General features: G+C 41.3%; 3 protein-coding genes across 3 annotated transcripts; all 3 read left to right on the top strand.

The window, feature by feature from the left end:
- The first annotated feature begins 1043 nt into the window (after positions 1-1043).
- col28a2a (collagen, type XXVIII, alpha 2a) lies at positions 1044-15312 on the top strand. Its single transcript, XM_070976549.1, has 35 exons — positions 1044-1190; positions 1424-1998; positions 2678-2698; positions 2841-2900; positions 3917-3970; positions 4550-4594; positions 4684-4710; positions 4799-4843; positions 4958-5002; positions 5293-5346; positions 6179-6247; positions 6335-6403; positions 6575-6643; positions 8314-8382; positions 9469-9537; positions 9647-9715; positions 9938-10006; positions 10095-10166; positions 10268-10336; positions 10425-10496; positions 10744-10812; positions 10951-11019; positions 11123-11191; positions 11296-11364; positions 11455-11523; positions 11715-11783; positions 12016-12084; positions 12174-12254; positions 12721-12756; positions 12842-12878; positions 13568-14125; positions 14260-14576; positions 14695-14914; positions 15036-15227; positions 15308-15312. The coding sequence occupies exons 1-35, from the start codon at positions 1055-1057 to the stop codon at positions 15310-15312; spliced, it is 3687 nt and encodes a 1228-aa protein (XP_070832650.1). The 5' UTR covers positions 1044-1054.
- Positions 15313-16452: 1140 nt separating this feature from the next.
- Positions 16453-20635, top strand: bbs5 (Bardet-Biedl syndrome 5). The gene is made up of 12 exons (XM_070976035.1): positions 16453-16634; positions 16776-16858; positions 16958-17023; positions 17289-17338; positions 17616-17743; positions 17839-17974; positions 18225-18320; positions 18801-18863; positions 19003-19137; positions 19354-19437; positions 19684-19707; positions 20299-20635. The coding sequence occupies exons 1-12, from the start codon at positions 16573-16575 to the stop codon at positions 20398-20400; spliced, it is 1029 nt and encodes a 342-aa protein (XP_070832136.1). The 5' UTR covers positions 16453-16572; the 3' UTR covers positions 20401-20635.
- A 650-nt stretch (positions 20636-21285) lies between these two features.
- klhl41a (kelch-like family member 41a) lies at positions 21286-24146 on the top strand. Its single transcript, XM_070975906.1, has 6 exons — positions 21286-22449; positions 22542-22699; positions 22802-22909; positions 22998-23183; positions 23719-23865; positions 23966-24146. The coding sequence occupies exons 1-6, from the start codon at positions 21364-21366 to the stop codon at positions 24075-24077; spliced, it is 1797 nt and encodes a 598-aa protein (XP_070832007.1). The 5' UTR covers positions 21286-21363; the 3' UTR covers positions 24078-24146.
- Positions 24147-24552: the final 406 nt, after the last annotated feature.

Here is a 24552-nt window from a genome sequence, read left to right as displayed (position 1 = left end):
AAAGTTAGCCCAAATTGGTCCAGCTGAGGTTTCTGTTGAGAATACTGTGGTCATCTGCTATTTCTTCACTAAAACAGAATAGGCTCCCTTTCCCCTTTTCTAGCATCTCTACATGACTGCTTGCTAATTTTCTAATTGATTTATAAAATTTCTGACGTTTTAACTGTTTATCCTCAGGCAAGGCTGTTATGGTCATTCCAAAGTCCAGGGCAGAGACCAAAGGTGACCAGGCCTTTGCCATTAGGACTCTAACCTTAACAAAGCCCTACGTGTGGAATTTATACTGGCATCAATACCGCTTGTCACATCAACTCTTAAAATGCTTTTAACCATATTTCATTGTTGCAATTATGTCTAAGTGCTATCTTATTTAGATGTAAGCTTTTTGTAGTTTGTATCTGTGTTTTCTTAAAGCTTTACTCACTCAATTGACAGATTTGTTTTGCAATGGAGATACACCAGACTCTACGCCAAATTTTTAGGTTCTGTAACTTTTCTATAAAAACAAGAGTAACATACAAATTTCAGCAAACACACACAACATGGCTTCATTGTTGGAAACATATCCCGGCAGCCTTCCCCTGCCCTGAGGGCAGAGTGGGAGTCTTGGCAAAGCTCCATGGGACTTGGCCTCGTTGGTGCCTCCTTTTAAAAGAGGAGTGACTGTCTCAGGGTCTCTCACTCTCTGCTCCACAGAATGACTGACACTACTGCTGCACAATCAGTGATTTAACTGGACCTCACTGTGCATGCTGGTCCTCTGCTGTTGCTGCTGTCTGTTTGGGCTGCATTTTGGGCTGCAATCAAAACAGAACAGCGAAATACTAAGAACTGGAGCATTTCCAAAGGAAGTTGGACTGTGAGTTGATGTGAAGACAATTTAAGGATATACTCGACTTCAAAACAGAATGATATTCAGCAGTTTAGTCTGGCTTTTAACATCAAACCTTCTTCTTCTTGACATTGATTTGATGCAAAAACTACTTTTGCAGACAGTAACACTGATTGATTTTGAATTGTACGTTGCTATTTTTTCTCTGTAGTTGGGATAAGGATGCTCCCCTCCTTTACGTCAGTGCTGCTGGTCACAGCACTGACCAGTGTCTGGGCCCAAGACCTTTATGAAGAGAGGAAGACTAACAAGAAATCCAAGGCAAAACCTCTGGCTGCAAACATTCATGATGGACAAGGTAAGAAAATTAATTGAAAGTACAATAATCAAAATATGACAACACCAAAAAAATGTTAGCTTGAATTTTTTCGTGTCTTAGTCTGATTGTGCTGAGCTATAGTTTTTTTCCTCTGTGTGAAGACCTACATTTGTAAAATTGCAAAATGCCTCATTTTGACATTAAGTCAAACCATAACACTTGTAAAACAAGAAATAATAGAGAGTCCCTCACCCTGTTGTGTGTGCACACAGCCATCCTAGATGAGGACTGCAGCTTGGAGCTCTCCTTCCTGTTGGACAGCTCAGAGAGTGCCAAGGACAATCATGAGCAGGAAAAGCAGTTTGCTATGAATGTGGTGGACAGACTGCAAGGGGTACGGCTGCAGACTGGCCGCAGCCTGAGCTTGAGGGTGGCTCTGCTGCAGTACAGCAGTCACGTTATCACAGAGCAAACCTTCAGAGACTGGAAAGGCACAGAGAACTTCAAGACCCGCATAGCTCCCATCATCTACATTGGGCACGGCACCTATACGACCTTCGCCATCACCAACGTGACCAAGCTCTACCTGGAGGAATCCAGCCCTGGCAGCATCAGAGTGGCTGTGCTGCTCACAGACGGGATATCCCACCCGAGGAACCCTGACCTTTTCTCTGCTGTTGCTGATGCCAAGAACCAGGGCATCAAATTCTTTACTTTGGGCATCACCCGCGCAGCCAATGAGCCAGCCAACGTAGCCCAACTCCGTCTGATCGCCAGCCCCCCCGCCTCCCACTTCCTCCACAATTTACAGGACAAAGACATTGTTGAAAATATCATCACTGAGATTGTGAGTAGACTACCTTGCCTTTCAGTAGACAACACTGAGAAGAAAAGTGATGTATTTGCTTTGAATAAGCATCTCTTCAGAGCTGACACATGGACAGGCTTGTTCAGGTATTTGTATGTAGAGGGAATGATGACAATGCTTTTGAGAAGCAAATGAAAGAATGTCGATGGCAGCTCTGGATCATAAGCTTTTTACACAGCTTTAGAAAAATACTGTTTGACATCTGCACAAGCATATCCAAAAGGATTTTCTCTACCACTCTTTTTGTCGCTTTCAGAAAAGATTGTTTGTTATGCAACTTCACATTCCTTATAGCTGGGTTTAAACAGCTATATTCTCTATACAGTAACACATGACTTGCATTCTACGACACCGTGACTCCTCTGACACTCGCTCATCATTCTTATCATTCTTAAAAAGTTGTTCTCAACATTGACGTATTCTGGAATGTTATTTGTCTTTATCAGTTTCTCCTCTTTCAGTTGTAACTGACTTTTCCTTTGGTTTTGCAGAACTGCTGTTTGTTTGAAGCAGTCTTATTTTCATTTATTATGCTACATTAAATGATCACAACCAAATTCCATCGCTTAGCAATGACTAAGCAAATCTCAATATGGACTGCAATATTACTACAGTTCAAATTCTGTCGGATATTTATCAACTTTCCTTTTCTTTGCAGACTGGCTTGGCTGATGAAGGCGTGAGTATTGAACGAGACAATTCATATGCAGAATCTTTTCACATTCAGTAATGTGTAATTACCAGGTGAAGGTGAAAGTGCCCACTGTGACTATAAAATGACATTCTTGACAGCGTAGCAACATGTCTTTTTTCTTTTGAAGTGCCCTTTGGCTCAGAGGTGCACTTGTGAGAAGGGAGAGAGGGGGTCAAATGGGCCTGCGGTGAGTATTTAGCCTCAAACTTCTCCAAATATTCCAACAGCCGAAGAGTAGTTTCCTTTTGAGTGTCACAAGTCAATTTGTCAGAACGATGCATTCCTGAAATCTTGTGCATAGACAGCTAACACAATGCTTTAGAAATGGTAATTATTAACAATCAGGCCAACTCCTTGCTGCCCCCCACCCCCAATATAGCTTGCAGGCATTTGCACACACAGAGTATGTACATAGGTGGTCCTGTCCCAGATTCTTAAGCCAAACCTATGGCAACAGGTTACAGTGGTCTGCAAATTCCCAGAGAAATATGTTTGTTGTAACTCTTTGTTCTCAGTCTCAGTCAGTTATTGTGCATTTCTCATTTAACATAAGATGACCCCCATGGAAACCTGAGGCACCAGATTTTAAAGCTCCACTCCCTATAAAACCACCAACATAAATCTCACATACAACCCCCACTGCCTTGGTCGGTTAGCTGGGATAGAGGAACTGCAGGAACTGATCCTCACCTGCTCACACAGTCTCACCCATATGCAAACTCCCACTTCAACCCCTCTCCTCATTAGATAATAGACAGCTCAGCTCAGGCTTTCCAGCAACCTGGCAGATAATCATGTTGCTGACAGGCAGCTGTGAGGCTATTAACCAGGTGCTTTCTCCTCAGAGAGATTCTTTGAATTCTTACACTCAGACTAAGAGGCTTTCATAATTGCTCTCATTAGTTTAATGGTCACAAACTAGCAATTTCGGGTGGATAGCAACTGACACATGCTGTCCAGGTGCAGCTCTAGACAACGACCCCCTGGCCCTGTGGACAAGACGCATCATGCTCACCAATGGCATCAACTGTCAGCTGTCACATCCATAAGCACATGTATAATATGCATTCAGACATCAGTCCAGTTACTTTCCCCCTCTGTCTTCCTCAAACAATGCCCATCTGTAGAAAAAAATATATTTTAGTGCACATGAAGAAGGTAGTAAAATGTCAATAAAGTAAATCAAATCTCTCCTTTTTCCAGGGGAAAAAAGGTCGCCCTGGAGATGATGGAGCCCCGGGGCTTAAAGGGCAAAAGGTGCGTGCTTTCAGATGGACATATGGACTATGAATGTCTTTGCTCAGGGGGTCTTTCAGGAGTTACATAATAATTCCTGAGTGCCCCACAGCTGAATTCTTTGTTTCAGTTTTGGAAAAAGTTGTCTGGCTTCCTGAACTGGGTCATCTGATATCTGTAAATTGAAAATTGTAATCATAAACAGTGGTTCACATGGACTTTATTTATGTTAATTAAAATCCATGATCATAAATTATTATGTACATTTGTGGGAATGACCTTAGCTAAATATTTCTATTTTATTTTTAAGACGAAATTTTTTTGCTTATAAATTTAAACATGACCAGCTGTAAATTTTCCAGGAGTAAAGAGTAACTAAATGTGCATACTGTACACATGCCAGATATGTAGTCATCAATTTAACTCCTGTCTTAAAATCCATCAAATAAATTCCATTGTAAGCTTTTTCTACCTAAGTGCTATTAGGATATTATTGATGAATTACAGCAAATCTTTTGGGCTTATAGGGCTTTTAAACATTACTTTTCAGTTCAGTTCGTTCATAGATATATTAAGACAGTGTTCTTTCTGTCACATCAGGGTGAAGCAGGACTAAGTGGTCTACCTGGGCGAGAAGGCGCTGAGGTAAATGTCTCTACTGATGATCAGTATTATTATTCATTACTGTCTCTGTAGTCCGTTTACAGATAACACCTCACTGATTTTGTTTGCAGGGAAAACCAGGCTACAAAGGAGAGAAGGTATGTAATTTAGATTAATGGCAATGATAACATTTTATTTTGTTTGAATCAATTCTGTGTAATAGCAATGCTTGTAATTTCTACACAGGGTGAGAGGGGTGAGTGTGGGACTCCAGGAATAAAAGGAGACAGGGTATGACAGCACTGTTGACACCACACAATAAAGATTTTGTGTTTTCAGTTTAATAATTCCTGCTTAGTGTTGACACTGTGTTTGATCTTCTGTTCCCTCTGTGATGTGCTTCAGGGTCCTGAGGGTTCAGCTGGTGGAAGAGGATTAAGAGGTCTGCAGGTAAGCAATATTTTAGGGGTACAAGTTGCAATTCGTGTGTTTTTAGAGCTTGTCTTTGATAGATGGGGTACTCAGGTATACTTTTAAGCTTGTATGACATTCTGTATCTGGATCCACTGCTGTATGTCTTAAGGATACTGTGTACAAGGAAAACCCCTTATAGATAATAGCTGCAGAAATCAACACATTATAACATATAGTTCCTCTTAACCTTACAGACTGACACACAAACACACATGTCCAAATGTTTGTGGATATTTTATTTATGATTGTATGTTTTCTCTGGCCAGGGGTTACCAGGACCACATGGAGACATTGGACCAGAGGGCCCTCAGGGAAAGCAGGTCAGCCCCTTTTAAACAACTTTTGCTTACTCATCACGCACATCTGCTGTGACCTTTACATTTCCTTTTTGATAAGTCTAAACAAGAGGTTAGACCTTCACCACCCCGGTCTTTACCATGAGCACAGAGGCCTGTTTGTCTTTTAATGGACCCCTGTGTGAACATTTGGCAACAAGCCAGAGTCTGCCCCATCATTACCAGAACAAGGATGAACCATCAGCAAAAAATCTCACTACAGGTTCTCCAAATGGCTTGTATCCTGTTTCTAAATACAGACTAGGAAGTGCCTACAGCATCGACAGCTTCTCCAACAAGGCCTGCAGTTAATAACATACATGGAAAGTCAGTGTATGCTCAGTGTCTCACCATGTGAGGACATGTAGAAAGCATTTGCAAAGGTTAACATGACTCTTTGTGGTACCTGTGTAGCATAATTTGTGCTAGGTCCCTAAAAAAGTTAATCATTCAAGTTAAATTCATATGAAATGGCACAAACTGTTACATCCTGTTAAAACAGGCTAAATGATTATGTCTCTTTATGGAAGGCATTGCTGTTTTCCTTTTATGTTTTAGATAAAAGTCCCCTGAACACCAAGCAGATATTGTAGTTAATCCACACTTTGAAGTTTAGGTCTAATCTGTCCTAACCTGCAAGGAAAGATCAAATATTTTGCCCACTACCCCATTTAGTACACACAACACCTCAAAGATTTACAGCAAGGAGCATCTTATGTGTGCACATTAATGAAATACATCAGACAGAGAGAGATAAGATAGATAAGCAATTTTAAAGGATGTTGTGTGTTAAGTGTTATCATGTTTGTCATCACAGGGTGAACGTGGCCCAGCTGGCCCTCCAGGAATTCAGGGGGAAACTGGCATTGGACTACCTGGACCAAAAGTAAATGCTGCTGTACTTTGTGTTTGTTTGCTATGTGAATTTCTTTGGGTTTCTGTAACTAACTTAAGTTTCTATATAAATCTACAGGGTGACATGGGATTCCCAGGCCGATCGGGTCCTCCAGGTCCTCCAGGCATGGGTGAACCTGGCCTTTCTGTAAGTTATGAAGAAAATGAGTCTGTGCTGTGGCAAATTGTTGAATGTTTGCGTGTCTGTGATGTCCATATTCCTTTCAGTGACAAATGTGACCTGTACAGAAAGCCCATCAGGTCCTTTGACGCGAGTGCTGTTTTGGTGACATACTGGACAATCTGGCTTTGTTTATAGGGACCTCAAGGACCACAAGGTGTTCAAGGAGAGAGAGGACCCCATGGTGAGGGATTTCCTGGAGCAAAGGTATTATTCTGAGTCTATCATCAGAGAAAATATCAAAACAATTGTAACAGCGTGCAGGTAAAAATGAGAACCTACCACAATGCTTTGTTAATGTTTTCTATAGGGTAGATCACCAAGAGGGTTGGGGTTAGGGTATATTCTGCAAAAAAAAAGTTAAATCTGAACATCTTAATTACAGAAGCCGTTAGAATTAAATTAAAGAAGTGAGTAAAGAACCAGAACTTACTGCTCTAACACTCGCTCAGGTCACTGATTTGGCATTTTCCTGATGGAAATTCATGGTAGACTAGACTCATTGGTAGAGATCAGTGGAGATGAAATGCAACAAAGATCCCCTGCTGGAGAGGAACCAAAGAGCTCTGCTTATCATTCAGTTATATCAAAGGTTGATGCTGCTGAGTGATTTTACATGTCTGTGTTTGCTTCTGTGTTGCTCCTATGCTGAATGTGATGTCAACCTGATGACAATGTAAAATTAGGGGCTGCAGACATCCTTTGAAAAGCAGAACTCAATTTCTAAATATGTTTGCAGCAAGTTTATGACCACTTAGTCCAAATTATCCATTTTAATTAATTTAATACTTTCATTTTCACCAAGTTCAAAACCTATTCGCATAAACATTGCATGAATCAGTTACTAAAATATAAGCTGTAGTCAATGTCATATGTGTGGCCAGTGTTACTAATAGATAAAAATCTCAGATCCAAAAATACACTAATGAAAACACACCTTGTAGCGACCTTCTTACTGATGTTTTAGAGTGAATTGTAAGATCACTTTGTACGTGTATCTGGGTCTTTCTGCAGTTCATGGCCCACATCTGTCAAAACCAGACCTCACTCTGTTCCAGCTCACTGATTCATAACTCAGGTGTTCACTGTAGCGTTTCTATTCACTCCGTTGTTGAACCTGTAAAAACAGTATTTTCCCCCCATGCTGCAACATGCTGCGCTACATATATTTTACCAAAGACTCCATACTGAAATTCTCCATTCAAAAGGAGATAGGAAGAATTGCTGGGTGTATGCATGGAGGTTATTTTTGACAGCATGTCTTACTGTGCAGTAGCACAGAAAAAATCTAACCACAGTGATGTGAGATTAATGCAAGTAAAATAAATTGCATCAATACCCTCCTACAAGACAGAACTTGTAAGTAAAAATGACCATGGGAGGAGCATTTATGTGGCTGTTGAGGACTCTTTTCAAAGACATTGACGTACGCTTTTACTTCTATTTGTTTAAGAGAGCTCTTGGAAAATGAATATGGAAAATGTCCTCAAGCTACTACACCTCTGTTTGACTTGCACCAGACTTCCTAGCTCTTCTACATTTTGCTCCTCTGCTAACTTGTACCTCTTGTAAAAAAAATTGTGTCTGAATTTCATGACACTTGCATGTTACTCAGGCTGCTCCCACCAGCAACCTCTTCACCTCATAATTCACCAATAATGGAAAAAGTTAAAGAAGCATGTAGTCAAAAAATGCCATGAAGAAAAAACAGTTCCATTCCTTGTGTGTACGATCTTTTTTGTTTTTATCAATCACAACAGGAGCCAACATGCTCCTCTTCCATGCTCTCTTCACTGAGAACAATGCAGACTTGGCTGTGGTCCAATAGCAAGTGGCTGTGATGTAACCAACAGAGATCACCTGATTTTGTTCCACAGGGGGATCGGGGGCTTCCTGGACCGAGGGGGCCAAGGGGACAGCAGGGTGCAGGAATCAAAGGAGAAAAGGTGGGTTATAAATTTATCTTCTAACAAATATTCTGCGAACACTCAAATCTGCACAACAAAGGCTCTGGTGAAATCCACAAGGAAACCCAAATATCATCCAGGCTTCAAGATGCCTTCAATCTCTCTAAAGCAAAGCAGATTGGAGTCTCCTTTAACCATAAGATCACAGAGGGCATATTTTTCCAAAAGAGAGCAATTGCTCTCATGGCCTGAAGAAGTCTGAGGTCTACCAGCATTGACTGCTTAGAATTAACAATTGCAGGAGGCAGGTGTGCAGACTGGCAGGAGTGATGAGCTGATTGCAGACAGGTGTACAAAGTGACACACACGCCAACACACACACATACAAGACATAAAGAGGGAAACAGACAGCCGAGCACTGGGAAGACGAGGAAAGGGAAAACACGAGGGGTCTTCAGGGGATACAGCCAAAGCCATAATGTTATCTTTGTACTGTTTTCAATTGAGTACATGTCAAAAAGGATCAGCACACGTAGCATCTCAACTTGGGGAATTAGGGTTGTGTGTGTGTGTGTGTGTGTGTGTGTGCGTGCGTGCGTGCGTGCGTGCGTGCGTGCGTGCGTGCGTGCGTGCGTGCGTGTGTGTATGTACACATTAAGTGACTGATGGGGGAATGAGGGGCAGGTGTATGCAGGCAGGTGATGGTGACTGGGGAACAGATGGGAAGGCAATGACAGTATTTGATTGGCAGATGTTAGTCCTGAAAAGCATGAATAATGTTGTTCTGTACAATCTTTTTACTGGTTCCATAATTATCCGATCTTCTGTCATCTACAGTGAAAATGATGTCTAACTGGGAAGATCATTAAACCTTGCTGAAGATCTGTAATATATTGCGGGCTTTTGTTTTTATTGACATCCTCTTGCTAGATTGAAGTTCTTTATTTGTCATGTGCACAATTACAATGAATGAAAAATGAGACAAAGAGAATCAAAGTCATAATAGTAGAAGTTCAAATATTGGGATATTGATTATAGGGATAACATATGGACACCTATATGGTCAAGTGAGTCAAAGATAACTGATACTTAAGTATTAAACTGACTATGGTGTTTTGCTTCCAGGGTGAATTGGGGCCTCCAGGTCTTACAGGGTCACCTGGACCAACAGGAGTGGGCATACAGGGAGAGAAGGTCAGCAAAATACCTTCTTCTATGTTTTCCCTTTGTCACACTGACATACTGTACATAGGGGAGTGGGATCCTCTGCACTGACAGCCCTCTAATGTTAATTACTGTACAGGGAATAGAGGGTCCAAGAGGTCCACCAGGAACCAGAGGACTTACAGGAGAGGGTTTACCTGGATCTAAGGTTTGTTCAGTCACTTACTGTTTGAAATGCAAGATTGCATGCAGTGCTTGTATGGTCAGACTGGCACAGTGGTTACCACAAACATTGTCACCAAACACACTAGGTTCTGACTTTGATTCCAGGTCAGCCTAGCTTTACACTTCAGTACTGTCCTCTCACTTCATTGTGGAGCATGCCAATTCAAGAGAGTGTTTTTTAAAATGATTGATCTCATCCTGCTAGGGAGACCAAGGTTTACCAGGAGAGCAGGGAGCTCCAGGAGAGAGGGGCATTGGTGAGCCTGGTCCAAAGGTAAGAAAATGCATGCCCTGCACCAAACAAGTCAATTTCGTTGTGCTAAATCTATCAAAAGTCAAATAACACCACTGAACTGCTACAGGGAGAGCCTGGAGCATCTGGTTCAGGCGGCCTGCCTGGTCTTCCAGGAGAAGATGGAGCTCCAGGGCAGAAGGTAATGCACATTATGCTAATTCTGTGGGAAATTTCCACTTCATAGGCCAATTTTGTTAGAACAAGATTGTTTTTACTTGTCATCTTCCTCTCCTCTCTTAGGGGGAGCCTGGTTTACCTGGTTTAAGAGGTCCTGATGGAGCACAAGGAATTGGAATTCAAGGAGAGAAGGTATTCTCAATGTTATATATCCTTGTCTAGTTCAGAATTTTTTTGACAACAAATGAGAATCAAATGATGAGAGCTGTAATCCTTCTAGGGTGACCAGGGACTGAGGGGCATCCGTGGATTACATGGACCTCCTGGAATCTCAGGACCCTCTGGACCAAAGGTAAAAATTAATGGAACAAGTTTTTAATTGTAGTGTGATAACTTCCTTGATGAATTTATATAAGCAGCCTCATTCCACTTTCCACTCTGAGGACTATCTTCCTGTTGAAGATGCATGCCAAACTAACCCAATCTTTGAATAGAGCCAAAAAACAAGTCCTCTGCAGGTTGTTGGCAGCACCCGTATTGTTAACATAAGGACGAGCATGAGTTGGATCTTAAGTCTCTTGCCAACTCTCTCCTTTCAGGGTGAGCGTGGAATACCAGGCCAGCAGGGCATGTCAGGGCAGCCGGGACGGTCCATATCAGGTCCAAAGGTACATAAACATATCATTAAACTGTCTCTTGACATAGCTCTTGGCACCGAAGTAGACATGAAGCAGGGAGCCAGAGGAATTGCTAGAGAGTATTCAAAAAAATTGCTGCCACTATTCAACATTGTGCCTTATCTCCAGGGTGATGTAGGCCCTGCTGGTCCCTCCGGTCCTGTTGGGGAAACAGGCCATGGAATACCTGGTCCAAAGGTAAGCACCTCAGAATATAGAGTGTTTTTAGAACATTTATTAACCATATTGTTCCAATCAGTATAATATTGATGATCTTCACCACTAAATTTTGTTGAACCAGGGTGAACGTGGTCATCAGGGTTTACCAGGTCCAGTTGGTCCAAAAGGCGAAGGCCTCCCCGGCCCTGTGGTTTGTACATATTTGTACGATATTTTGCACATCATAAAATTCTGTAACCAGTAACTACTCTGTAAAGTGGCATTGCCTAAACTTATTTTATGTACTTATTTTAGGGTCCTCCAGGTTTACCAGGCTTACCAGGCGAACCGGGCACAGAGGGAATAGGAATTCCTGGTCCCAAAGTTCGTGTTCACATGTTTGTCTGTTTTTTACATTTGTATGTCTGTATGGGGATGCTCACAGTGCATTTGATTATTCCATGTGTGTTTCAGGGTGACATTGGCTTTAGAGGATTGCCAGGTTTACCTGGCCCACCTGGAGAGGGCTTCCAAGGACCACCTGTAAGTAAGCTTATCAAACAAACAGCTTGATCTAATTATAATAATAAAATCTGAATCATAGCAGGTAACCACACAAATGAAACTTTTACAGTGTATGAGGTTAGAGGTTGTACAATGATAATTTACTATATGTTAATGTGTTTCTTTTTTCATAAACCAGCAGTCTGATTACTTTAAACATTTGTTTTCAGGGTAATGTTGGGAGGCCAGGGCCTCCTGGTCCAAATGGACCTCCAGGAGAAGGCATTCAAGGCCCAAAGGTGAATTTTACCACTGTTTTAGTGCTGTTTCACGCTCTTAATAATCAGGATTAATTCACATTTGTTCACATACTGTAACAGTGAAGCAATATGATGTACTTAATTGGTGGTGATACGTTACACAACGGAACTGCCTGACAAACTAGCTGCAGGACAAAATACAGCAATGATTTATGATCTACAGAGAGCCAGGAACACTGTGTGATTCCGTAAAACTAAAATCTAATTTCAGGGTGAGCCAGGATCTCAAGGTATGACTGGGCCTAGAGGGCCTCAAGGAGACGGATTTTCTGGAGCTAAGGTGATGGATTTACACGTATCTTTTTAAATATTTTATTGATATCTGATGAACTGGTCTCTGACAGATGAATCACTCTTCCCTTGTTCCAGGGTGATCGTGGATTACAGGGTGAGAGGGGAATGAAAGGTACAAAGGGAGACATGGGGGATTCTGGAGTCCCTGGTGAAGCGGTAAGAAAAACAGATCTTACTCTTCACTTCCTCTTGCCAAATTTTGAAGACGCACTTTGGCCTGTAGTTGTGGAGATTAAGATGTTTCAAGTCTCAGCCAAAAGGCTTCAACAGCTCTGAAATGATATTATCTTTTTGACTTGGTATTGTACTAAATGGGCAAATGAGATCAATCATATAAATTGAAAACTAAAATGTGAGAGACCTTTAAAAGTCAAGTGTGTAAGATTTAGGGGGGTTCTTTAGAATATAATGTTCATAAGTATGTATATTAGACTAGATACCATAGCTCTCATAATCTAGAACAGACATTTTAAAGAAGTCCATGTGCAGTGTATGAGAGCAAGTATTCTGTCAAAACAGATTAGTTCTGATCTACTTTGTAATCTTATTAGATTGAGGTAGAACTATTTTAAATAATGCCACGGAAACAGTGATATTGCTCTCAACTTTTCTCAAATCCCAGGGGAAGCCAGGAACAAAAGGAGAACCAGGCCTCACAGTAAGTTCATGAGTTCAACTAATGGTTGAATATTCAATAAATTATACTGATTTGTATATAATATAAAGGTTTTTGTATTTTTCAGAGGGAGGACATCATCAAGCTCATCAAAGAAATCTGTGGTAAGACTACAAGCCTACAAGCCTTGTTTATTGGTAGTAGCTAGTGGAAAGGACATGGCAATGTATAATGTGCAATCAGATCTTATATATCTTGTAACTGATAAGTGCCATGAATGTAAAGCCAAAGTAAGTTTGGCCACTTGGGGCAGTGGTAGAACCTATTAACACATTATCATCTTATAAAATTGATAAAGCGAATCTATTAGCAAATAGTTGCCCATTTACACATCCAGCAGACATGGACCAGCATTAGCATTCACTTGGATTCATGTTTTTGACCACCTGATAAATGTAAGACCAGTATTTTTCTCCAAACTCTGGAGAAAAATATCTTGAGCCTCTAACTGTGTTTGTCTGCTGTTTGGCTCTGGGTTTGGTCGTGCAATGGGTTTTTAGGGCTTTTCACTGCCTGATGTGTCTGGAAATGATGCTATCAGAGTGAGCCAAAACAGTAAAGCTACAGGCCATAAAATCAAAACAATGACCTGAAAGACGCTAAAAGACTATAGAGCTGAAGGGAGCTGCAGTCAGGTGATAATTCTCTGATTCTTCATTGTCAGCAACACACTTCACATTACACATAGTTATTTGCTTCATTATTACAATAAAAATAAATAATAGTGCAGTTTTAACACTATAATCACGTTAAACGTAGTATAGGACAACTGACAGTATTTCATTGTTTTCAGGATGTGGCATCAAGTGCAAAGAAAGGCCAATGGAACTTGTGTTCGTCATCGACAGCTCAGAGAGCGTTGGCCCCGAGAATTTTGAAATCATCAAGGACTTTGTCACCAGGTTGGTGGAGCGGACCACAGTCGGACGCAACGCCACCAGAATCGGACTAGTCCTCTACAGTCTGGACGTCCATTTGGAATTTAACTTGGCTAGATACATGACCAAACAGGATGTTAAGCAGGCAATCAGAAAAATACCATACATGGGTGAAGGCACCTACACTGGCACTGCCATCAGAAAGGCCACTCAGGAGGCTTTCTTCAGCGCTCGGTCTGGAGTCAGAAAAGTAGCCATCGTCATCACTGATGGTCAGACTGACAAACGAGAACCTGTCAAACTTGACATAGCAGTGAGGGAAGCTCATGCTGCAAACATTGAGATGTACGCCCTGGGAATTGTCAATTCCTCTGATCCTACACAGGCTGAGTTCCTGCGAGAGCTCAACCTCATTGCCTCTGACCCCGACAGTGAACACATGTACCTCATTGATGATTTCAACACTCTACCAGGTGAAAATTACAGTCAAATGTTGTAAATATCATGACTTCAGCAGTGTTGTCATTAAAATATATAGCCCTTTGCTTTCAGCTGAGAGTTTGTCAAATGCCTGAAGGTATCTCATTTCTTAATTCCCCTTTTTCAGCTCTGGAGTCTAAACTTGTCAGCCAGTTCTGTGAAGATGAAAATGGTGCCCTTATTTACAATCACATAACAAATGCACACTGGAATGGCAACAATGGCCGTGGGTATGGTATTAATGGAAACAATGGACATGGAGAGAATGCCAATGGACATAATGGTTATGGCAATAATGGATATATTCATGGAAACAATGGCTTTGGGAACAATGGGAATGGCTACAATTACCAAGAGGAGATCCAAAATCAGAGACGCACCAACAGCCGAGGACGTGGAGACACTTTCACGCTGCCAATCAGTGCTGATCCCCTCCCCGTTCAGGTCCTTGCCAAAAAGTCATTGTTTTCATGCTGAGTTTTCATGCTGTTGTAACTGTCTTTGCTGATGGTACAGAATTCCTCCAAATACGTTACTTTTTTATGTTGTCATCTTGCTCTAGGTGGTGGAGGATGATGAAGGTGAAGATTTAGACCTAAGAGCCCAGGGGTGGGCTGGTGGATCTGTAGCTGTAGTTAACAAAGCATCATCATCATCATCGTCAGTGAGATCTTCATCCTCTTCTACATCTTCATCCACAACATCTTTGTCAACAGTGGGCTCCAATTCATCTTTAAGCTCTAAACATTTGCAACCTGTGCTGAGTCCAGCCCTGCCTGAAGGTGATGGCTTCATGGTCCTGATATTATGCACACTGAATAACTGTCGTGGTTTACTGAGACTTCAATAGAACAAAACCATTGTAATACGATTTGTCATATCTGACACACCTTTTTTCTTCAGGAAACCCTTCTCTTGATCCCCGGTGTAGCCTCAGCTTGGATCAAGGCACCTGCCGAAACTATAGCATCCAATGGTACTATGACAAGCAGGCCAATGCCTGTGCACAGTTTTGGTACGGAGGCTGTGGTGGAAATGACAACCGTTACGAAACAGAAGAGGAATGCAAGAAGACATGTGTTCTTCTCAGAACAGGTAACATCAGTAGATTTTTAACAGCAAATACGCACATTCTCTTTTTCTTTTCTGAATATTACACGTTTTGTCCCCAACAGGATAAAAGGAGAAGTCATCAGAAAATGGACTTCACTACTCTACAATCTGCAGATTTGTTATTTTAAAATGATGCCTTCTGTCAGTTGTGTTCAGAAAATTTCATGCACTTTTCCAACGCTGTAGTCCTCACACTCACATGCAGAACAGTGCTAAAAGGCATGACCAATTGAATTAAATCACCTAAAACTGCAGACATGTTCTTGTCTCAACCCAATCAATGACTGAATGAAGATTGACTTAAAAAAAAGAAAGAAAAAAAACTGACTTTATTACCTCAAAGTAATTGCATTGTACTTGATACACCAGAGTATGGTACCACAGTTTGGCTGTCCTAGATTTATTTGAGAACTACAGAGATCTTTTAATTGTAAGAATTCAAAATCAACTTGTAGATCATTCATATACCTCCATGAGCCACATGCTTCACATTCCCTGAATATATTTCTGGCAAGACAGAATGAAATCTGTGTTGATATAATTTGCTGACATATGCTGAATACTTTTGTGTGTGTGCTGTTTGTTGTTATTGCAACGCGTCCATTTGGGTTATAACTGGCAGCTGTAATAGAAAGCCATTTCTATCTAGGCACTGCTTTCAGATGTCTACTGCAAATGTTATCTGGTGATGAAGACTGAGGCTTTCTGCAATCCATCCGTTCAGGGCCTGTCTATGTGGGCAGTGTGTGTATATCTGAATAAATGTTTTGTATGTTTTTAATAATAAAATATTAAATAATTGTGGTTGTGTGTATTTATAATGCAAAGTAACTAGTATGACTGTTCTAACCATCATCATCTGTGTCCATCCTCCTTTGTGTTTTAGTTGTAACATAGATACAAATAGTGTATCTAAATATGTGTTAAATATTGATAGTTTTGCAGTGCCATCAATGTTAAATTTCAGGCCGTGTTATTGTAAACCTAAAATTATAAACCTAGCGGAAATACTGAAAGATATTTTTGAATCAAAGTCTTGAAAATGACCTAAATCTAACTTAACTTGTTGTGCTATATAAGATAAGTACACCTTATATTTCTCTATCCGTGTGTTACCTTTAAATCGGTATCTCTGCCTTAATAAAGCACTGTTTACAAGCCCTGTTGGGGGTTTGATAGTTTGTGAGACCGGAAACAGCTCCACAATATGTCCCCCTGGCTTGCCGTCTGTTGCCACGGTGATTGTGACGCTCCAGAGGCTTTTTCAGATTAGCGCATTTTTGCTAGCTAGCAAACCAGCTAGGAAACGTTACTGAACTAATCAGCCATGGCATCTGTTTTAGATGCTCTGTGGGAAGACAGAGACGTTAGATTCGACATAACAGCCCAGTAAGTTATTGTTATCTCACTGAATCGTTTGGGGTTATTTCACCATCGTACAAATTAGCTCAGATACGCTAATTGGCTAACCAACGGTAACGGGCTTGTAACGCTGCACCTGATCAATCTACCAATCTATCCTGTACACAGGCAGATGAAAACACGTCCAGGAGAAGCACTAATAGACTGCCTGGACTCCATAGAAGACACGAAGGGAAACAACGGAGATCGAGGTAATGTCAATCAGCAAAATTATCTTGGTACGGCTAAAACTGCAGGTAACCTGCGTGTGGCTGTTCACCTAATGACTGATAATGTCCACTGTTTTGTAGGACGACTGCTCGTTACAAACCTGAGGATCATTTGGCATTCTTTGGCTCTGCCAAGAGTCAATTTGTGTGAGTACACATGCAGGTTAAATACGTCTGTTTATTGTATTGTCTGTCTCCACCAGCAGCCCATCAGATGAATGTTTAAACATAAACTATATCTAAAGATTTGTGAGTGACCGTTGGCACCAATTTCAGAGCAATCCAACAGAAAACATGTTATTACCATTTGGTGAGATGAAACTCATGTATTCATGTGATTGACTGTCATGTTCAGAGAAATAAGAAATTGGCCATGATCAGATATATCAGAGATCGATTTTTTTTTTTCCAGCTGTGGGTTACAACTCCATCATTAACATCACAACAAGGACAGCTAACTCAGTGAGTGAAGTTTTACTTCTGTAACTATTTCATCACTATCTTATGATTTTAAGTCCAGAATGTTTGTCCGTAATCTGTTTACATCTCCTCACACACATCACATTTAGTGTTTATGTTATTAATGGAAAAATGTTTCAATCTAGTCTATGTACATACAAAGCCAATAAAGGCAGCCATGTTTCAACATCCTTCTGAAGTAAATGATAAATTAAGTATATAATAAATGTGATAAAGGCAGACAAACATGCCAATTTATGAACTGAATGCTCTTTTCCAGAAATTGAGAGGCCAAACCGAAGCGCTCTACATCTTGACAAAGTCCAACAACACAAGATTTGAGTTCATCTTCACCAATGTGGTTCCAGGAAGTCCACGACTCTTTACTTCTGTCATTGCTGTTCACAGGTAAAACAACACTGAGGCAAGCTTCAGTTCTCTGATTGATTCCACATTAAATGTATTACCTACTAAACGTTTTCAAATCTTTCTTTTTGACACAGGGCCTATGAGACATCTAAAATGTACAGGGACCTGAAATTACGAGCCGCTCTCATTCAAAATAAGCAGCTAAGGCTCTTGCCCCGGGAGCAAGTGTATGATAAAATTAATGGAGTTTGGAATTTATCCAGTGATCAGGTACGAGTGTTTGAAACATGTCTAATCAGCTTTTAATCAGCAGTGCATCGTATGAAAGTGTAAATTAACATTGAAGTGTTATTCCTTCATTTTGTAAGTTGTTGCTTGAGTCTTAGTTCTTTCCACAGAGTCCAAATCTAATACATGAAAGGCCATACTTTAAATCTGATGTGATTACTGGAGGTAATTAGTTTGCAGCATGAGCCACTGAGTTCTTTTTCATTGACAGATGTTGGTTTCTTTGTTTTAGGGGAACCTCGGAACCTTCTTTATCACCAATGTTCGGATTGTGTGGCACGCCAACATGAATGAGAGCTTCAATGTCAGCATTCCTTACCTTCAGATTGTAAGTACAGTCCAGTGAATAACATTACAGATCCAGTCCTCACTTCCTACCTGACTTGAAAATGAGCATCCAACCTGTGTTGCAAACATAGTTGCCTTTTTCACTGATTCTAAGAAATGAAATTCTCCTTTTTTTCTTTTTCAGTTGCTCGTTCGTGGCTCATAGTGTTCTGAAATTATTCTAAATTATAAGAAATTTCAATAGCTAATAGCGGGACTTGGGCTGTGTACATAATGTCAGAACAAACATTCACACCGCCTGGTATGTGCTCAGGCACACCTCAGTCAGATGTGAACTCTGTTTGCTTATTATTTGGTTGGTTTTCCACAAAAAGGAAGCATGAGGTGTTGATGAGATGATTTAAGATTGAAGTAGTTTTACTTCATAGACAGACACCACTGTACCCCTGCACAAGAGCCCCACTGATGATCTTGTTTTTATTGTGCGCATCATTTTATTTTCATTTTTTTTCCCTCAAAGTGGTCCATCAGAATAAGAGACTCAAAGTTCGGCTTGGCTTTGGTGATAGAGAGTTCACGCCAGGTAACATGTTTTTCTATGCAGTTTGAGTCACATTCACCTGAAATGATGACAATATATTGACCTGACACTTGTAACAGGAGTTCCTTCTCTGCTTTTGTTGCTTGAAATTCACAAACACGCTCCGTCCTTCTGTTTTTAGAGTGGTGGCTATGTGCTCGGCTTTAAGATTGACCCTGTGGATAAGCTTCAGGACGCACTGAAGGAAATCAACTCCTTGCATAAGGTGTACTCTGCCAACCCCATCTTTGGAGTGGACTATGAAATGGAAGAAAAGGTAAGCATCCGTGCAGTATATTAGAATCAATGACCCTGAACAGCTCAGTAGTGTAACATTAAAACACGTCAGAAAGTGCAAGCTGTTCAAACTGGGAACAAACCAGCTTTAAAATACATATCTGTTTTTGTTGAATACTTCCACAGTGGCTGTTTTTTTCACCAGTTCATCCGATCTTGTTGTCATAGTACTGTTTTGTCCTAACAATGATTTCAGCCCCAGCCGTTGGAAGAACTCACAGTGGAACAGCCTCCTGATGACGTGGAGATTGAGCCCGATGAGCAGACCGATGCTTTCACAGTGAGTGTGCCCACTGGCCACCTTTACACCCACCACTCTTCTGGGAGTCAGTGGTTTGGCTTTCAGACTCTCAGAATAGCTGTCAGCTCATGCCCTCCAGCATGATGAACAAACATGAATTTATGTTGCCTAGTGCTCATGTTTGTACGGAGTGGCGCTCGTCAGACAAAATAACCTGTTATTACAGACAACATCACCCTGTTGTTTTGATGAAATGTTTGATTTGTGTGTGTTGTTTGCCCACAGGCTTACTTTGCTGATGGAAATAAGGTAAAGTATCACAGTTAATTTTATCACCAGCTGGAACCCTGATTTCAAAAAGCTTGAGATTCTTTGTAACACAAATAAAAACAGAATGCAGTCATTTGCAAACAAACAGTTTTAGGAAGTGTCCATGTAGTAATATCCTTTATACAGTTACGTGTTCACAAAGTAGTGAATCTCGCTCCATCCTTGCTTGTCTGAGCCTTTCCAGGATGCCCCTTTCATACCCAATCATGATGCTATCACCTGTTACCAATCAACCTGTTTACCTGTGGGATGATCAAACAGGTGTTTTTGGAGCATTCCACAACTCTCCCAGTCTTTTGTTGCTCCTGTCCCAGCGAATGAGTTGCATCAAATTCAGCATAAACAGATTTTTACAAAAATCAATCAAGCTGATGAGGTCAAACATTGAATATATTGTCTTTGTGCTGTTTTCAGCTGAGTATATGTCAAAAAGGATCAGCAAATGGTCACATTCTGTTTTATCTATCTATAACAGTGTCCATGGGTTGTACTGTATAATTATAAAATATGTTGTGTAGCATGTTCTAACACCTTATGGGCTCTTTTCATTTGTTTACTGTTGTTCCAAAGCAACAAGACCGCGAGCCGGTTTATTCCGAGGAACTGGGCCTCGCCATTGAAAGGCTGAAGGATGGCTTCACGCTTCAAGGACTGTGGGAAGTTATGGGCTGAAATAATATGAAACATGTGTGCTCTCTGTGTAGATACTGTGATCATGGAGGCAACAGTGTATTTATAGGTCAGGTCAAAAGTTGTACAGTTTTGTGTGTAGATACGTATTCATAAAAGAAAATTCTAAACTGTGTATGACATTTATTGTGGGGATATTTGTATAAAACATATTTTCTTGTAGTGAAAAGAATGTGCAGTTTGTATTGCTTAAAGTTAATAAATGTATTTAAATATAGAGTATGTCAGACAGTACATTATTTTTAACATTTCAGGAACAATGCAGCGGGTCTACAGTGTGTCATGTACACAGTTCATTTTCATGTGGAAAGAACACAGTGATCTCAGGCTAAATACAAAACCGCACAATGCGCTAGAGTATTTTAAAAATCTAAAAAGAGGACAAACTGTCACCTCTGGTGGCAGCAGCTGTTCACTGACCCTGTCTGCATGTTGGATAAGTCCCCTTTGGATGTCTCACACACAAATACTGAATCACACTATAGTGAGGTGGTCATTTCTATCAGTGAACGGTGATTCACTCCACGTTCAGACGTCCAGAACACACACGATTGTAGTAAATACAAACTATATCTGTGAAGTCAAAGTACATAGAGTACTGGTCCAACCATTGTGTGTCCTGTCACTGTTTTTCTTATAAAATTATATATTTCACCCTGTTAGAAGTGAGAAGATCAGGGGTCATTTTGTGTGGCCATACAACAATGTTGTTACTAATCACCGGGGTGACAAGGCTTCACGGTTGTTTTTACTCCATGACAGCTGTGTGAGCTCTCCGATTTGGCCAGCCCGGATTCCTCATGGATGGGATGTTTGGCTATATTTAGAGGGACACGGTTATATTGGAGGGGCCTCAGACCTGGCTGCCTATAGTTCTCTGTCTTTACCAGCTAGGACAGTCTGTTGTGAACTGCCCCACTTCCATCCACTTCCTGTCCTGAAAGAATGGATCCCCAAGGCTTGAGGGAAGATCTCCGTCTGTTTCAGACCACTTTGCTGCAGGATGGACTCAAAGAGCTCCTGAACGAGAACAAGTTGATTGACTGCGTGCTGAAAGTTGGAGACAGAAGCATCCCCTGCCATCGGCTCATCCTGTCAGCTTGTAGTCCGCATTTCCGGGAGCTGTTCTTCTCAGGGGACGGCAAGGAGGTGGACAAAAAGGAGGTTGCTCTGGAGAACCTGGATGCCAGCCTTATGGAGGCGATTGTAAATTACATGTACTCAGCGGAGATTGATATCAATGACAACAATGTGCAGGATCTTCTGGCCGTTGCCAACCGCTTCCAAATCCCCTCGGTGTTCACAGTTTGTGTAAATTATCTGCAGAAGAAGCTGTCAAAGAAGAACTGCCTCGCCATCTACAGGCTGGGACTGATGCTGAACTGCCCCAGGCTGGCGATCGCGGCTCGAGATTACATTGCGGATCGGTTTAAGACCATAGCCGAGGATGAGGATTTCCTAGAGCTTGCTCCACCTGAGCTCTTTGCCATTATCGGAGCAGATGCACTGAATGTAGAAAAAGAGGAGCTCGTGTTCGAGACCCTCATGAGGTGGATCAGGAAAGACAAAGAGAAGCGTGTGAAATCCTTGGAAGAGGCCTTCGACTACATTCGCTTCCGTTTACTCCCAGAGAAGTACTTCAAGGAGAAGGTGGAGAAGGATGACCTCATTAAGACCGACCCTGAGCTGCTCAAAAAAGTCAAAGTCATAAAAGAAGCTTTTGCAGGGAAGCTTCCAGAGAGGAAAAAGGGACAAGGTGACGAGGAAGGAGAGGAGGGCAAGTTGCCCGGCTATCTGAACGATAACCGCAGATATGGCATGTTTGCCAAAGACATGGTTGTGATGATCAATGACACTGCCGCCGTGGCCTATGACGCCCATGAGAACGAATGCTTTCTCGCTGCGATGGCAGAGCAGATCCCCCGAAACCACGTCAGTCTGGTGTCAAAGAAGAACAATCTGTATGTGTTGGGGGGCCTGTTTGTAGATGAAGAGGACAAAGAAAACCCACTGCAGTGTTACCTCTACCAGGTATAGCCGTTTGAATTTACATTGCACCTGAACACATCAGAAGTAATTCCCTCCTTTGTTTTTTCCAAAACATCTTCACGTGTGTCTTTCAGTTGGACAGTCTGGCTGTTGAATGGATCGCTCTGCCGCCCATGCCCTCCCCCAGGTGTTTGTTCGCGATGGGGGAGTTTGAAAATCTCATCTTTGCTGTCGCAGGAAAAGATTTAGAGTCCAATGAGTCTCATGACACTGTTATGTGCTATGACACAGAGTAAGTTCAGCCCGCCAACACTTCGGATGTGCTCTGTTCTCTCGTTCAAAGCACTGGTGTGTATTTGCTGTTGAGCACGTTACTTTATCTGCTCCACTGTAGAAAAATGAAGTGGACTGAAACCAAAAAGTTGCCCATGAAAATCCACGGCCACTGTGTGGTCTCAGCGAACGGGCTGGTGTACTGTATCGGAGGCAAAATGGATGACAAGTAAGACACATTTCTATATAAAGGTCAAAATCTGATTTTCACATTACATTAACTCTCCACGGGAATCATTTTTGTCTCACTGGTGAAGTAAAGCGACCAATAAGATGTTTGCGTACAATCACAAGAAGTCAGAGTGGAAGGAGGTGGCGTCCATGAAGGCAGCCAGATCGATGTTTGGCGCCGTAATCCACAACGGGAAGATTGTCGTCGCTGGGGGAGTCACTGAAGAAGGCCTCACAGCGGCGTGCGAAGCCTACGACTTTGGAACCAACAAGTACGTTTATTATTCAAAGTGTTGTCCAAGGCTGGTTATTGTTTTGATTCCTGTATTTCCAATCTAAGCTTTTCTGTTTATACTTTTCTTACATGAAAGCATGTATTTTTTAGAGGGTGAGCTATAAGAGGAAATTTCCTTTCTAAATGTAGCTCAACTGTGTTCAATGAGTTTTCAGTCAAAATATTCCAAAAATTTTGCCACTTTTTTTTCTTTATTTGGATGCTTTTAATCAGCTATTTTCAACCCTTCCTCCGATAGTTTCATATGAAGGATTTTTGGAGTCTTAAGGAGGAGAAAGTGTCCAGAAAAAAAGAAAGAAAGGAGAAAAAAAAGCACAAATTAGAGTCAAAGTCAAAGAAAATAAAGAAGAATTTCTGTGCTTGTGGGGTCTCAATGTCCAGTTTAGGAACCGCTGCTTTAAATCCATACTGAAAATAAAAAGTTAAGGAGCTCTTGCTGAGATTTTTAAGGACAAGTTAAGAAATCATGATGGAAGTATGCCATTAATGGAGCTGAGTGCACCTTGTTGCAGGTGGTCACCCTTCACAGACTTTCCTCAGGAGAGGAGTTCAGTGAACCTGGTCAGCTGTGGAGGCTTGCTGTACGCCGTAGGAGGCTTCGCCATGGTGGAGAACGAGAACAAAGAGTGTGCGCCCAGTGAAATCATTGACATCTGGCAGTATGTGTTGCTTTCTGTGCAGTAAATACGCACTTTCTTTGGCAATGATATCTCTCTTCATACAGCATATTACAATAATATGTTTTCTCTGTCTCACCAGGTATGAAGAGGACAAGAAACAGTGGACCGGCATGATCAGAGAGATGCGTTATGCAGCTGGAGCGTCCTGTGTGTCCATGTGTCTCAATGCAGCCAAAATGCCCAAACTGTAACTCCTCTGCTGTAGGCAAGAATATTGTGTACATGCTCTTATTTAGTGTCATTTAACATTGTAACATATTAGGCACGTCCCCTTTGCCTGTTCTGAGTGCGTCAATAAAATGTATGTAACTGGTTTGTTTCTCAGCGGTCAGTGGAGTCTATCGCTGCTTGTTCGCATCAGACATTATTGTTGATTCTGATCTTCTGATGTGTATTATTGCTGTTACCTGGTAAAGGTTTGCACAGAAATAGTTTTCTCCTGGAAATGTTCCTCTTCCAGTCAATTACAACAGGCGCCTTGTGGTATTAATACATCTGTTTGACATTTGACACTTCTCTTTAAATGCAGCTCCTAAAATATGGATGTTATTGAAGACCAGAAATATTCATGCATGTTCATGACAAATTCCATTTTAAACATTTTAAGACAATGCTTCTGTTGTCTTCGTATGAGTAACGAGTCATTTTATGAATGAGTCGACACCT

The sequence above is a fragment of the Chaetodon trifascialis genome, chromosome 12, assembly GCF_039877785.1.
Source record: "Chaetodon trifascialis isolate fChaTrf1 chromosome 12, fChaTrf1.hap1, whole genome shotgun sequence".
In the NCBI taxonomy this organism is placed as follows: Eukaryota; Metazoa; Chordata; class Actinopteri; order Chaetodontiformes; family Chaetodontidae; genus Chaetodon; species Chaetodon trifascialis.
The sequence above is the reverse complement of the archived record's forward strand: the minus strand, read 5'-3'. Positions and strand labels throughout refer to the sequence as shown.